The sequence below is a fragment of the Callithrix jacchus genome, chromosome 2, assembly GCF_049354715.1.
Source record: "Callithrix jacchus isolate 240 chromosome 2, calJac240_pri, whole genome shotgun sequence".
In the NCBI taxonomy this organism is placed as follows: Eukaryota; Metazoa; Chordata; class Mammalia; order Primates; family Cebidae; genus Callithrix; species Callithrix jacchus.
The window spans coordinates 13305824-13321280 of NC_133503.1; the positions used below are offsets into that span (position 1 = coordinate 13305824).

At 42.0% G+C, this 15457-nt stretch overlaps 1 protein-coding gene across 25 annotated transcripts in view; it reads left to right on the top strand.

The window, feature by feature from the left end:
• The window catches only part of ZCWPW1 (zinc finger CW-type and PWWP domain containing 1), a 50375-nt gene that overhangs the window by 6343 nt on the left and 28575 nt on the right, over positions 1–15457 (top strand). For 3 of the 25 annotated variants that reach the window (XM_054248080.2, XM_054248076.2, XM_078356415.1), the window contains 10 exons: positions 1810–1866; positions 2907–3157; positions 3595–3673; positions 4561–4678; positions 4984–5135; positions 5334–5456; positions 11364–11480; positions 12194–12317; positions 13575–13650; positions 14075–14179. In XM_054248080.2, coding sequence (XP_054104055.1) covers positions 1839–1866; positions 2907–3157; positions 3595–3673; positions 4561–4678; positions 4984–5135; positions 5334–5456; positions 11364–11480; positions 12194–12317; positions 13575–13650; positions 14075–14179 — 1173 coding nt within the window. In that variant the 5' untranslated portion in view covers positions 1810–1838. Of the gene's footprint in view, positions 1–1809; positions 1867–2734; positions 3158–3594; positions 3674–4560; positions 4679–4983; positions 5136–5332; positions 5457–11363; positions 11481–12193; positions 12318–13574; positions 13651–14074; positions 14180–15457 lie in introns of those variants that run through there. The other 22 variants (XM_078356375.1, XM_035281352.3, XM_078356416.1 and 19 more) reach the window with 17 other exon arrangements.

Consider the following 15457-nt stretch of genomic DNA (forward strand, 5'->3'; position numbering starts at 1 on the left):
TTCTCACTTATAAGTGGAAGCTCAACATTGCATACACATGGACACAAAGAAGAGAACAATAGACACTGGGGCCTATTCGAGGGTGGACGGTGAGGACTGAAAAACTACCTATGGGGTACTATGCTCATTACCTGTGAGACAAAATTATCTCTGCTTTAAATCCCATGACATGCAATTTACCTGTGTAACAAAACTGCACATATATCCCTTGAATGTAAAATAAAGGTTGGAAAGAAACATTTTTTTTAAAAGCTGTGTGGAAATAATATCAGTAGTGGGAAAGTGTAAATCAGAAAATAAAAATATTGGAATGTCCCCAGGGTGAGCCTTGGCATACTATTGGGTCACAAATAGCTTGAGCTGTGTAGATACTAATTTCTTCTGCCTGGTTCTTTTACCCCCAGAGTACCTGGAAGTGTCATTTTCTATGTGCTTCAGTATACGCTTTTAATGTATGTTTTCTGTGTGTGCTGTGATAGCAAAATGGTGGTGAAGTACTGAATTAGACTGTTACGATGTTGGGTAGCCAGTTGTTCGCACAAACTTTGAAATCAGACGGTTCTAACCCTGATTTTACTACTTATCAATGACTTAATATCTTTAATTCTCTTTAAGCCTGAATTTCTCCCAAGTGTAAAATGTTATCCACATCATAGATCGGTTGTGAGAATTAAATGGAATGCCACATAAAGAGTAAAGAATATAGTCAGTGCTCAATAAGTGTTAGCGGTTACCGTTAGTTACAGTCAGTAGTAATCAAGAAACATATTGATGTCATGTGGAACATCTGTGAGTAGATTGCTGAAGATGAACTATGAATATCAAAGAAGGCACTAATTTAATTTTTCATTATTATATTCTAAGGTAGAGTAAGGAAGAAGATATTAAATTCTCTGGGGACCTATGCTGGTTACCAAATATTTCTGAGCTATGACTGGAGATTGGTAGAATCCAGTACATCGGAAAATTGATTGGACTGAGGATCTAAGAAAGGGAAAATAAACATCATAATGATGTTAAAAGTGGGGCTTCTCTGTGCACAGAGACCTCTGAGTCAGGTCAGAGAATTACCAAATTATGTGTGTTTTAAGTGTTAGGAGAGGCTTAAGAAATGCGGCTATCCCTCTGAAGAAAACTCTCTTTAACTGCCAGGATTATTCATACCCTACCATCACTGCTCTACTACTACCTATGCTTCTGGTAATACCACTACCATTTCTGCTCCCTGCCTTATGTTGGACATGGTTCTAGGCACATAAAATACTAAGGATTGCTGCTAATGTTTATTTGTTTATCTATTTTTAATTTTTGAGTCAGGGTCTCACTCTGTCACCCAGGCTGGGATGTAGAGGCATGATTTTAGCTCACTGCAGCCTCTGACTCCGGGGCTCATGTGATCCTCCCACTTTAGCCTCCAGAGTAGCTGGGACTACAGGTGCGTGCCACCACACTGGCTAATTTGTTTTATTTTTTGTAGAAATGGGATATCGCTGTGTTGCCCAGGCTGGTCTTAAACTCCTGGGCTCAGGTGATCTGCCTACCACAGCATCCCAAAGTGCCAGGATTATAGGTGTGAGCTACCATACCCACTCTTGATTGTTGCTAATCTTTAAAACAGTAGCTCTCATTATTCCTTGGCATGTAATTTGTACCACAGAGGCATGTAATTGGCACCACAGAGGAGGTCAAGGATGCAGAAGCATAGTTCATGGGTCTAAAACAAAGAGGTTTTAACCTCAAGATGGAGAGAAGGAAGTTTAAAATCTTGTTTAATTAGAGTCTTAGCAGTTAATGTCTTTTTTCTAACAGAGGCACACAAAGTGTAGTTTCTAAGCTGAATGATGACAACATTGCAGAATAAAGAAGGTGAGTCAAGAGTGAGGGACGTTCACTTTCTACATTTCTCTCATTTTTCTCCTCCTTTGCGACATCCTTTCCACCAAAGGATGGTTCAGTCCCATTGTATTCTGTGCCTACTATGGTGAAATTACTGCTCTGCTGGATGCCTTGAATGAAAGAAATACGACTTAAAAACAGTCCTGCTAGAGGAACATAAGAATTCATAGGGATTGGCTGCATTGTTCCGGAGTGAAACAGGTGTCACGCTGTCACTGTTCACACAAATTTTTAATAAGAAACTTTTACCAAGGGAGCATCTTTGGACTCTCTATTTTTAAAACCTCCTGAACCATGACTTGGAGCCGGCAGAGTAGGCTGTGGCTGTAGACTTCAGCACAACCATCACCATTGCTGTTCAAAGAAATTACAATTTACGTCCATTCCAAGTTGTAAATGCTGGTCTTTATTTTATTTTATTTCCCAATAAAAAGACCATTAACTTAAAAAAAAAAAAAGAATTCATAGGGAGAGAAAAGGCATTTAAATACCTATTATAAAGTTGAATGTGGTACATGCCACCAGCTATGTGCAGAGTATTCAGGAAGCTCAGAAGAAAGATATACCTGGGAGGATCATTATAATTTTTATTGAGGAGATGTCATAAGAGCTGTGAATAATTTATAGATTTTGACTAGTTTTTAAAAAATTGCTCTTAATTTTCCATAACATTTTATCTAAAGTAAAAATGAGCAAATTATACAGTTTCACATTTGGATAATTCAGCTTCCTGCATGTTTATATTTATCACCTTTGACTTAGTAGTTCCCAAACCTGGAAGCATATCAGAATCAACTGGCCTTGTAAAATTCCAGATTGCTAGGCCTCTCATGTCAAACTACCTCATCAGCATCTCAGGGCTGGGGAGTGGAGTAGGCAGCAAGACACCCAGGAATCTGAATTTGATAAAAGCTCTCTCCATATAATTCTGTTATGGCCAAAGGGTAATGTTTGGCAATCTCTGTTAGATTGTATGTTTCACAAATTCCACTTGATCACATTTCTTTCAGAATGTGGAAAGGGACCAAAGAGAATCTTTGCCCCACCTGCACAAAAATCTTACAACCTGATACCTTTTAGCCCTAACTCACCCAAAGAGGAGACCCTGGGGATCAGTTCCCCAGAGACAGAGGCCAGGATAAGCCTGCCAAAGCCCAGGTTAAAGAAGGAGGAAAAAGCAACTACAAACAATGCTTCCAGCAGGGGCCAGGAAAAAAAAAGAAAGGCACAAAACAACAAGCAAGCAGAGAAGAAAGAAAAGGTATCAGTCACATTGGTGGGCTCTGGTAGGACATTTCCTCATCCCTGCCCCTGGCTCAGGCTAGATGAACAGTCTTTTCATACTGGGAAAATATACCCTGTAGTTTCAGGTTTGTATTCCTTTTGGAGGGCTTCTATTTTTTCCCACCCCCCTCAGGTCAAAAATGTTGTGATGAAAGAATTTAGCAGGAAATAATGAGATGAGGTGGGTTAGAGATGGGAGCAGAAGTGGACAGATGTTACACACTTTTCTCTTTCCTTTGACTCATTTATTCCCAGGAGATCTGGGATAGAGTACATGGCATCTTTAGGTATGCTGACTGCATGCTTTCAGTCTTCCAGACTTACTGCCTCGTATAAAGGAGGCTTCCCTGACTGTTCAGAGGGGAAAACCATGGACAGATAAGTAGTTTTCCTCCCCTACCCTTGTCTCTGCAGGAAAAGTCAAGTCTTACCAATGCAGAATTTGAGGAGATTGTCCAGATTGTGCTGCAGAAGTCCCTTCAGGAGCACTTGGGTATGGCATGTAGTAAGAGAGAAAGGGTTTTAGTTAGGCAGAGTGACTGTTACCTGAGAGGGAGAGTTAAACCTTACAGCTTCTCTCTTTGTCTCCCATCTTATAAGTAAGGTAATATTAGATGAGACTTCAACATATTTTAAAAATACTTCATCTTCTATCAACAGGACTATAAACCACCTTAGATAAAGGGTACATATTTTTAGAAAAAGTAGATTACATTGACTTCAGAATTTATATATAGTCTTAACTAAATTTTCAAGCCATTATGGGGTTTTGTTGTTGTTTCATTTGTTTACTTATTTTTTTTGAGACGGATTCATGTTCTGTCCCCTACGCTGGAGGGCAGTGGTGTGATCTTGGCTCACTGCAACCTCCGCCTTCTGGGTTCAAGAAATTCTCTGGCCTCAGCCTCTTGAGTAGCTGGGACTACAGGTGCATGCTGCCATGCCTGGCAAATTTTTTGTATTTTAGTAGAGATAGGGTTTCACCGTATTGCCCAGTCTGCTCTCAAACTCCTGAGCTCTGGCACTTCACCCACTTGGCCTTCCAAAGTGCTGGGATTACAGGCACGTGCCACCATGCCCAGTCTATAATTTTTTTATGTACGCAAAATTATTACCTGGCCATCCTGGAATGAGGCATATCAATCTGGAAAGTCTTGCAGAAAGATATATATATATATATATATATATATATATATATATATTTTTTTTTTTTTTTGTAGTTTTTCCTGAACATTTAAATGGCTAAAGTTCTATGAAATGACAAGAGGTCAAAGGTAGGCTCTTTCATGCTGCAGGGAGAAGACACTTGGATGAAAATGTTAGGGAATAATAGAATGGTTGTTTTATTGCTTCTCTGCTTATAGTATTTTGTTTTGGGAGGGATGGGATCTGGCCTTGATTTTGCAGAGACTTCTTGTGCCCAGCCCATAGTATCTACCCAGTCAGACAAGGAGCCAGGAATTACTGCTTCTGCTACTGATACTGACAATGCTGATGGGTAAGTTTATCTCAGTGAGGCAAGGTGAACACAGAATGGACTACACATTGGTAAATCATGGTCAGTCAGTCTGTCTATCTGTTTGTCTGTCTTTCTGGTCATTTATCATATTTCTATAGATTTCTCTTAGCTCAGGAAAGATACCTGTTCGATTTGGGAAAAATAGGCAAGTAGATTTATGAAATTACCCCAGGGTCCTTTCAGAGCCTAGGATTTGTCTGTCTTTTACTCTTGGGTTTTTTCAAAAGAAGGATTCTGCAGTTGCTTTCTTTTTAGCTTTCATTAAAATAAAATCTTATTTTCAGAGAGGAGGTACCACATACTCAAGAGATTTCAGTGTCTTGGGAAGGTGAAGGTGTCCCTGAGATAAGGACATCTAAGCTAGGCCAATCAGATCCTGCACCCTCTGAGAAGAAATCCAGTAGACTCTCTTTAAGCAAAAGAAAGAAGGAAGCTGGTAAGTACAGCTTTGAAGCCTGGCTCAAGTACTTGCTCCAGGAAATTAGGGAATGGGACCATAGGCAGGCTGAGAATTTTCAGCCCAAGGCTTGAAACAATTAGGCTATGATTCTTCTTCCTTCTTTCACTGATGTTTACTATCCACAAAGATTGCCTTCGTCAACTCCCCACTCCATGTTTTCATTTTTCTTCCCAGGAGATGAGAAGGTGGAGAAAACTCAAAGTGAACATGAGCTCAGACAGAAAGACCAACTAAAGAAAACAGTTCAGGATCATTCCCAGATCAGGGACCAGCAAAAAGGAGAGAGAAGTGGTTTCGGTGAGTTCAGCTGGTTTGGAAAACATACTTGGCCTGAAAACTTGAGATAGAGCAGAGAGGCAGGGTTAGGATGTTAGAGAAAACTCTGCAAAGAATAGAATTTTTTTTTTTAGATGAAGTCTTGCTCTGTCAGCAGGCTGGAGTGCAGTGGCACAATCTCGGCTCACTGCAACTTCCGTCTCCCAGGTTCAAGTGATCCCTCTGCCTCAGCCTCCCGAGTAGCTGGGAATACATGCCCATGCCACCACGCCTGGCTAATTTTTTTTAATTTTAGTAGAGATGGTGTGTCACCATGGCCAGGATGTTCTCGATCTCCTGACCTTGTGATATACCCGCCTCAGCCTCCCAAAGTGCTGGGATCACAGGTGTGAGCCACTGCACCCAGCCCCAAATATAATTTATCTCTCACAGCTGCTTGTTGGAAAATATGCTGCTAAAAGAATGATTTCATTCATTCAGTCATTTATTCACATAATCCATAGTTGTTGGGTCCCTACTATGTACAAAGCATTTTAGATGTTTCCCAGGAAGAAAATGAAGACATAATCAGAAAGGTAATAGAAAAATCAGGAATGGTATCACAGATGCCAAGGGAGGAGAGATGCCAGGTAGTCCAGGTCAATAAACCATTCCTGTTGTTATAATAAGGAAAGAAAGAGGGATGCTCAGCCATCATAAAGAATCAAAGAGGATAAACATAAGCTCAAGGATATCACAGAGGAGGCTGTTACAGGTTTGGTTATTACTGAAAGGGTTGGTAAACATGAATGGCAGCTTATAGCTGGTTGAAGAGTAAACACTTTTTCAATTAGTTTAAATAAGAGGGAGAAAATAGTAGATAGAAAAGAATGGGTGCAGAGTTGAGGGAGGGCTTTTTATTTTATAACTTTAAAAGAGAGAGACTTGAGCATACTTACATGCTGAGGGAAAATTATAGAGAGGGCGAGATTGAAGAAATGGGAGTGGAAAGAGATTCAGAGGATTTATTCATCATCCTTAGCCTTCAAGATTAGATGGAGGCATGGTAAGGATAGATATGAATTCATTTATTCTTTTAACAACAGTTACTAGTGCCTTATATTTTGTGCCTAGTGTTGCACCAGAGGCTAAAATACAGTGAGGAACAAAACTGACAACACTTCCTTAAGAGAATTTATAGGGTTAATGTATTTGATAATAAATACATGAAATAACCAAGGTGATAATGGGAAGTTTTATGACAAGAAATATAATAGATCATAGAATATACTAGTTTGTTCAAAAATTCAAAAATACCAAGGCAGGAGGATCACTTGAGGCCAGGAGTTTGAGGCCAGCTTGGGCAACACAGTGAGACCCTCACTGATACAAGAAAAAAAAATGATGAGGCTTATGCAGGTATCAAACAAGGTAGTTCAGGTCAATAAACCATTCCTCTTGTTATAATAACATGGTAACATAAGGCACTGAGGTATAAGTCTAATCTGAACAACCGGGTGGTCTGCAGTTCAGTCTACCCCAAGGAAGTTACTTTCTAGGTAGAGTCAAAAAGGAAACTAAAAGGTTTTTCTTTTGGTTTTCTGTGACTGTATAAACTCAGATGTGCTTGTTGAGAACAGACCCTACTGACCTGATCTCTGGTTAGCTCAAGTAAATTGGTGTCATTAGATTTGTGTTGCTCTGTTTCTTGTACCTCTTAGAATTACTGCAAGGGGCTGGGCACAGTGGTTCTCACCTGTAATCCTAGCACTTTGGGAGGCTGAGGTAGGAAGCTTGCTTGAGCCCAGGATCCAAGTTTAGCCTGAGTAACATAGTGAGACCCCCATCTCTATAAAAAAGAAAAAAAAGTGAAATTATATTTTTTAAAAATTGAAAAAAAAAATTACTGCATGGACTAGATCTTAGGCAGGCAGATGGGGCTTCACCCTCTAGGTGGTGCTTGCAAGTTGAATTGTGATTGTGGATTTATCAGCCTCCTGCTATAAATAAACCATTCTTTTCATTTCTTATAGTTACCAAGGAGAGGTGAGTGCTCCTGCAGCAGGAAGGAGTATTTGAATACAATTTGCATGAAGTACAGGGAAGGAAAAGAGCAGAGTATCATGAGAAGAAGTAAGATTGGGCCAGTCAGGGAGTGCATTTCTAAGGAAATGGTATTTCATCTGGAACCTGAAGGCAGAATAGAAGTTATCCAAGTGAAGAAAAAGTTTTAGGTAGGGTAAAGTGTGGCATGTTCCAGATACTGAAAGAAAGCCAGTGTGATTGCAGAGTTCAGAGAACAAAGGGAGGCAAGGTGGGAAAGTGGCTCGGGATGACTGGAAAGAGGGAGGCAATGGCTAGGTCAAAGACCGTGTACAGAGTGAACATGTCCTAAGTGCAGTGGGAAGTCACTGGTGGGTTTTAACCAGGGAAGTGACATCTTCAAATTATTGTTTTAAAAGGAGTCTTTGGTGATTAATTGGAGATGGAGTATGAGAAGACAAGAATAGACCAGTTAAGAAGTTAATAGTAGGATTAGGTATTTTGGTGGCTTCAATTAGGATGATGGCTGAGCACAGTGGTTTACACCTGTAATCCAAGCACTCTGGGAGGCAGAGGCAGGAAGATCACTTGAGCCCAGGAGTTTGAGGTTTCAGTGAGCTATGTTCATACCACTTCACTCCAGCCTGGGTAGTGGAGCAAGACCCTATCTCAAAAAAAATAAATATTAAAAAAAGATAAAATGGATTAGGATGATGAAAGTAGAGAAGGAGAAAAGTGGATGGTTTTGGAGGTAAAATTGTTAGAAGTTGGTAATGAATTGTATATTGGAAGGCTGGAGGTAGGGAGGATATGTCGAGGATGATTGGTTTCTGGCTTGAACAGTTAAGTGAAAGAAAATGGGAAAGAGTAGAGGAAGAACAAATTTGTGGGATAAGATTTGGGTACATTTAGGCTTGAGATCCTTTTGAGACATCCAGATGAGATGTCAAGAACAAAATGGCTTAGGAATCTGGAGCCCAGAACAGAGGCTGTAAGTAAACAGCTGTGTGCTGTCAGGTATGAAAATGGATTTCAGGCCGGGCTCAGTGGCTCACGCCTGTAATCCCAGCACTTTGGGAGGCCGAGGCGGGTGGATCACAAGGTCAAGAGATCGAGACCATCCTGGTCAATGGGGTGAAACCCCGTCTCTACTAAAAATACAAAAATTATCTGGCATGGTGGTGTGTGCCTGTAATCCCAGCTACTCGGGAGGGTGAGGCAGGTGAATTGCTTGAACCCAGAAGGCGGAGGTTGTGGTGAGCCGAGATCGTGCCATTGCACTCCATTCTGGGTAACAACAGCGAAACTCCGTCTCAAAAAACAAAACAAAAAAAGAAAATGGATTTCAAAGCCATGGGAATGGGTGAGCTTGCCTCAGAAGAAAGTGTATTATGGGGAGAGAAGGCCCATGACTGGGCTTTGGTACCCCTGACATTTAGAGATTGAAGAACAAGGAGAACCCAGCAAAGGAGACTTGGGGGAAGCTGCCAGAAAATGGTGGGGAGGGTGGCAGGAGAATGAGGCATCACAGAACCTAGGAAGCTAGTGTTTCGAGAATGAGTGGTCAAGTGAAATCCTCTTAATGTGTGTCTGTGACATCAGTCTTCATTATAATAGAGCCACATCTGGACATCAAACACAGTTTCCAGAGCACATTATTTTTTCCTTTAGGTTACTTAAAACTTTTTTTAAAAAGTACAGTGCTCCTGTCAAAAATATCATTCCAAGCCATAAATTTCCAGTTCCATATCATTGTATTGATTTTCTCCTACTCATTTTCTTATGAATACTCATTGCTTTAACAGCTAATAATTTGTATTATTGATCTATATTAATTTCTATGATTCCTGGCCTCTCTTCCTACTCTTTTTTTTCTAGTTTTGCTAGGTCACCTCTGTAAACATCCAAAATTATCATTGGCAACTGTCATTTAAGACTAACACATTATTCCCAACCAGTACTTTGTTCTTCAAGATAAGGTAATTGAGGCTAGGTGTGGTGGCTCACCCCTGTGATCCCAGCACTTTGGCAGGCTGAGGAGGGTGGATTGCTTGAGCCCAGGAGTTCAAAACCAGTCTTGGCAGCATGGTGAAACCCCACCTCTATTAATAAATACAAAAACTTCGCTGGGTGTGGTGGTGCATGCCTGTAGTCCCAGCTACTTGGGAGGCTGAAGTGGGAGGGTCACTTGAACCTGGAAAGTGGAGGCTGCTATGACTCAAGATTGTGCCACTGCACTTCAGCTTGGGCAACAGAGGGAGACCGTGTCTCAAAAAAGAAAAAAGTAGTTGCAAAAGTTCTCTCTTATATGTGATATTTTGAAAGGAACCATATGCAAGTCAGCTTCTTTTCTGAGGGATGATTTTGGAAGGATGGGATTAGGGGACATCCCTTATGATCAGGTATTTAAGGTAAAATTTGGCATGGGAGAGAGTGAACTTACTAGATAAATATATTGGTTGATAATGTTAAATAGGGAATATATAGTGATACCTATGCGTCTGTTATGTGATTTTTCTCTCTCAACTCAATTGCTTAAGTGTAGCCTCAGAAAAGGTGGAGAGAGGGTTCATACCAGTTGGTGTTTTGCTATCTGGGTGCAAGGAGGGACTGTGGAAAAGGGAGCTGAAGGTGTCTACAAGAGAATCCAAGTACGTGTCAAGTAATCAAACCTGGGTGGAACAGAGTGAAGAATGGAAATTGCTTCCAGATGGAAAGGATGGTAGGGACAGTCAGTTGGAAAACTAGATAAAACGAAAGTTGCTATAGGAGTCTTTGAGCAAGTGAGGTGGAAGGATGGGGCATTTTTGTAGTGAGGATGTTTGGATAAGTGGCTCAGAGGGTGTGCAGTTCCTGCAGATGACTGGGTGGGGCATGCAGAGGGTGGAGAGGAGAAGACTGAATCAGATGACAGCATCTCTACAAGGGAGATGAGAGGCAGGTATAGTCCCATGGTATAGACCTTAAGGGAGGAGGGGTTTTTATAAGTGTTGGGGAGTAGTAGCAATGGGCATAAAGATAACGCTGGCCCGGCTTTCAGTCTCAAGAGACATGGGGAGTGTGAGAGGAACAGACTCCACTTACAGGGCTGCAGGTAGGGGTGGTTTGGGTGGGGCAGTGTCGTTAGTGGGTCTCCAGGCTTCAAAAAGGAGATAGAAGTTCAGAGAACTGGTTGAGGATATGTGGACTTTTGTCGCTCAAGTCAGTGGAGTTTCCAAGACCACAATGGAAGAGTTTTGGCGGGAGAGAAGAGGCTGAGGGACATGAGTCAGCTTAGGAGAGGTGGAGGTTTGGAAGGTGATGGATAAAAGGAAGGCTTGTCCTTTGAGCAGGGCCCAAAATTAATAGAAGATGGAGAAATGATAGGCTTAATCTGTGTCTTCTGGAGAAGAGTGAACTCAGACACTGTTGGTCCTAAAGGTTGCAACTTGGTGATTTGGTGACAGGTAAATCAGTTGAGATTTGGATAAGAACTCTGGATGTTGTGCACAAAAGAGATGCTGGTTAGCACTTCAGAAGAACTCAGTAGTGTTAGGCCAGCAGAGAACAAGGCACTAACTATCTGGAAAGATGCCAGGCAGCTTTCTGATTTAAGAACTGTCAATACAAGAAACATTGTTTTCAGCCTTGTGGTGAGGAGACACAGTAGCCTAGTACAGGAAAAATATCAAGACATGAGACTTGAGTTCTAAGTTCAGCTCTATCACCATGTTAGCTGATCCTCAGCAAGCCAGTTACCTTTTTGAGCTTTGGTTTCCCACTTATAAGTCAGGGATCGGGCTGGTTGATCTCTTATGTCGCTCTATATGTGATTCCGGGAGTTTGGAGGGTTATGCTGATTTTAGTTGAATTAAAGAAAGAAGAGCATATTTTTAAGTCTCTTATTTCATTTTTCCCTTCTCACAGATCAATGTCTGGTCTGGGTCCAGTGTTCCTTCCCAAACTGTGGGAAATGGAGGCGGCTGTGTGGGAACGTTGACCCCTCAGTTCTCCCAGATAATTGGTCCTGTGACCAGAACACAGGTAGAAAAGACTGGAAATGTTTTTGTTCAGGTTTTATTGTTCCTCCTTTTCTTTCTCTGAACTTACCATTTAGATTAAATACTACATAAATACAGTTAACACTCAGTGGGTCCTTGTAGTGCTTGGGCGAGAGGAAGGAACTGCCTGTCATATGGATATGAATTTGGGTAGAAAAGTCTGGAGGAAGACTCCCTGCAAAGTGATCTTGGGAGGGGCCTGGAATCTAAATGTATGAGCATTGGTCTGTCCCTGTTAATCCTGATTAGAATATTGGTATTGGGTTGGTGGATAGGGAGGGATATAGGATATATGGGGGAAAACAGAGAGAGATCTGATATGCTTAGAATTCTAGGATGTTTGAAACTAGTTGGAAGAGATGATGATGATCTAGTCCAGCCTAATTATTTTACAGATGAGAAAACACAGTCTCAGAGAAATTATCTCATGGTGCTCCATAGATGGGAGCATAGTCAGACACACAGGGGTGTGAGCAGGAGCATGGAATTTCTTTTTATAGAGTATGAGGAGGCAGCACTCCTACTTCCACTGGTTCCAGCTGCATTTTCTCCATGGGTCTTTATTCTTCCTCCGTGCTGATCCCTCAGGTGCCCTTTTGGTCCCACCTGCTGCATATATCAATTTCCTTCTTGTCCTCATCCAGCTCTTTCTCCTAATGAGGCTCTTCCTGTTCCATTATTCCTTCTGTCTTTCAGCAGATAAGGAGTATAATCGCTGTGATATTCCTGAGGAGACCTGGACGGGGCTTGAGAGTGATGTGGCCTATGCCTCCTACGTCCCAGGATCCATCATTTGGGCCAAGCAATACGGTTACCCCTGGTAGGGCACTATGACATAGAGCATCCCTCACAAACTTGGGAGAGGTAGATTCAAGCAGGAAGGGAAGGAAATAGAAACATCTGTAATTGAAATGGTTCTGGCCTTAGAGCATGGGGTGAGAGAAAAGGTAAAGTACCAAGCCTAGAGGCTTTGAAAGAGAGTGTTTTCTGGAGGTTTCGGCATGGAGGTGATAGTTCCCTGTAAAAAGGGTCTGATAGTGCTACCCCAACTGGTAGAAAGAAGAGGGTGGATCTGAGGCATTTAAAAATACTGAGAATGGCTGGGCATGGTGGCTCATGCCTATAATCCCAGCACTTTAGGAGGCCAAAGTGGGCAGATCACCTGAACCTAGGAGTTTGAGATCAGCCTGGCCAACATGGTGAAATGTTGTCTCTATTAAAAATGCAAAAATTAGCCAGGCATGATGGCACATGCCTGTAGTCCCAGCTACTTAGGATGCTGAAGCAGGAGAATCACTTCAACCCAGGAGGCAGAAGTTGCAGTGAGCCAAGATTGTACCACTGCACTCCAACCTGGGTGACAGAATGAGTTCCCATCTCAAAAATAAATAAAGATAAAAATATTGATATTGAGAAATACAAAGTAAAGATAGCAAGGAAAAGTGGGACAGTTTCTTCTTTGGAGATGTCCTAGTCAAAGATTTTGTTCTTAGGATTGTGGGATGGTTCAGGAGGATAAGATACCTTCACTAGGTATATTCTGCACTCCTGGGTGCATCAGTGGATGTCCTTTCTCATCTGAGTCATTGAGTAGTGACCACCAGAGGGGGCTGATGGGATGGGAATCTATTTTTTGGATCTTTTTTCTTTTTCTTTTTCTTTTTTTCCAAAGTGTACTGCTGGCTGAGCGAAGTGGCTCGAGCTTGTAATCCCAGCACTTTGGGAGGCTGAGGTGGGAGGATTGGTTGAGCCCAGGAGTTTGAGATAAGTCCTGGCTGTATAGTGGGACCCCATCTCTGCAAAAAATGAAATAAACAGCTGGCTGTGGTGGTACACGTTCCTGTAGTCCCAGCTATTCAGGAGGCTGAGGTGGGAGGATCACTGGAGCCTGGGATATCGAAGCTGCAGTGAGGCATGGTTGCAACACTGCACTCCAACCTGGGCAACAGGTTGAGACCCTGTCTCAGAAAAAAAACAAAAACATACTGCTCTTTTCTGTGCATGTACATTGATGAGGTTGTGTTCTGTTCATCTAACCCCTTCTCTTCTGTACCCTACACCCAACTACCTTCTCCAGGTGGCCAGGCATGATAGAATCTGATCCTGACTTGGGGGAATATTTTCTTTTTACTTCCCATCTTGATTCTCTGCCGGTGAGTTTCCTGGTTCAGGGTTAGAGGAGGTCAGGCCAAAGTAATGAACAAATCCATCCTCACAGATGTACAGATTAGAGACACGGACATAGTCAGCAGACGCAAGTGAAAACACTTTACTAGGATGACAAACATAGAGATAAGTACTCACACATACAGTAGAAACAAACTTGTGTCTAATTAAATATTTATCCACTGTCAGGGGATTAGTGGTTTTGACAAATATACTTTGGCTAGGATTCCTGAGGTTAGAATGGAAAAACAATTGGAATGAGGGTAGGGGTAGATGAGTCAGGCTTCAAGGGAGCATGTGAGGCCCAGAACCACCTCCTGGGTGAATTCCCATTCTCCCTGACTGTTCTGGCTAGAGGAGAAAAGCAGAGAGCAGGACAGGAGGCCATAACAGTACCATCTTTTATTTCAGTCTAAGTACCATGTGACATTTTTTGGAGAAACAGTTTCTCGTGCATGGATCCCAGTCAACATGCTGAAGAACTTCCAGGAGCTGTCCCTGGAGCCATCAGGCATGGTGAGCACATCTTGGGGTTCTGTTGTGATACAGAGAACTGGAAAATGAAATCTTCCTTTTATTAAATCTGATTTTCTACCAGGTTAAGCCATGTTGGGAGAAAGTTCCGTGTCTGACCAGGTGTGCCAAGGGTGAGATAATTCATGAAGGACTCTTCTTGCTCCTAGGATTGCAGCAGGGCAATGATTTTTTTCAGTCCCCTTCCCTGCCTGCAGACTGGGGGCCATTCTGAAGATGAGGTTTTTCTGCAGTTTAGCCAAAATAGGTGTGGCAGAAATACGGGCACAGATTAACTCAGGATTTTTCAGTCTCAGCACTATTGGTGTTTCAGGCGAGATAATTTTTGGTTGTGGAGGGCTGTCCTGTGCATCATGGGATATTTAGCAGCATCCCTAGGCTCTAGAGGCATCTAACCAGCAGCAGCCCCCACCTCTACCCTCTGCCCCCTGCCCCGGTTGTAACAACCAAAAAATTACCTTCAGTAATTGCCAGGTGCCTTCTTAGGGGCACAGTCTACCCAGTTGAGAACCATTGGATTACCAAAATCCTGTTTCCTCCCTGTAGTCACTTAGGGTTTGACCAGCCTTGCAAATGAGCAGAGCCCCAGTAGTTCAGAGGCCTTGGAAAATCAAGCTGTATTAAATCAAACAGCTGGATCTAAAGAAACTTGTCAGAAACTTCAAAGTGAAATCACCTGAGTTCCTATAATCCTCTTTTCAAATTTCTATGGGATTCACTTCAGAGATGACATCAAAATATTGGTTGAAAATATTGCTAGGGCCAGGTGTTGTGCCTCAGACCTGTAATTCCAGCACTTTGGGAGGCTGAGGTGGGCAGATCGCCTGAGCTCAGTAGTTCAAGACCACCCTGGGCAACATAGTAAAACCCTCTCTCTACTAAAATACAAAAAATTTGCTGGCCATGGTGGTGTATGCCTGTAGTCCCAGTGGGAGGCTGAGACACAAGAAATGCTTGAACCAGGGAGGTGGAGGTTGCAGTGAGCTGAAACTGTTAAAATTTGTATATACACATATACATATACATATGTATATGTGTATATATATATGTATATATATATTGAGAGAGAGAGAATGAGCACGAGAGCGAGCGCACGCTATGAATTGGTGAGATATATATATATATAGAGAGAGAGAGAGCATGCGTGCATGCTAGAAATTGGTGAGAGGTTTATTAGATGGAAATGGGGGAGATTATGTCTGATCTGAAAAGATTAAGAATAGGAGTATCATATCAATACTAGGAACTGGAAATAAATGT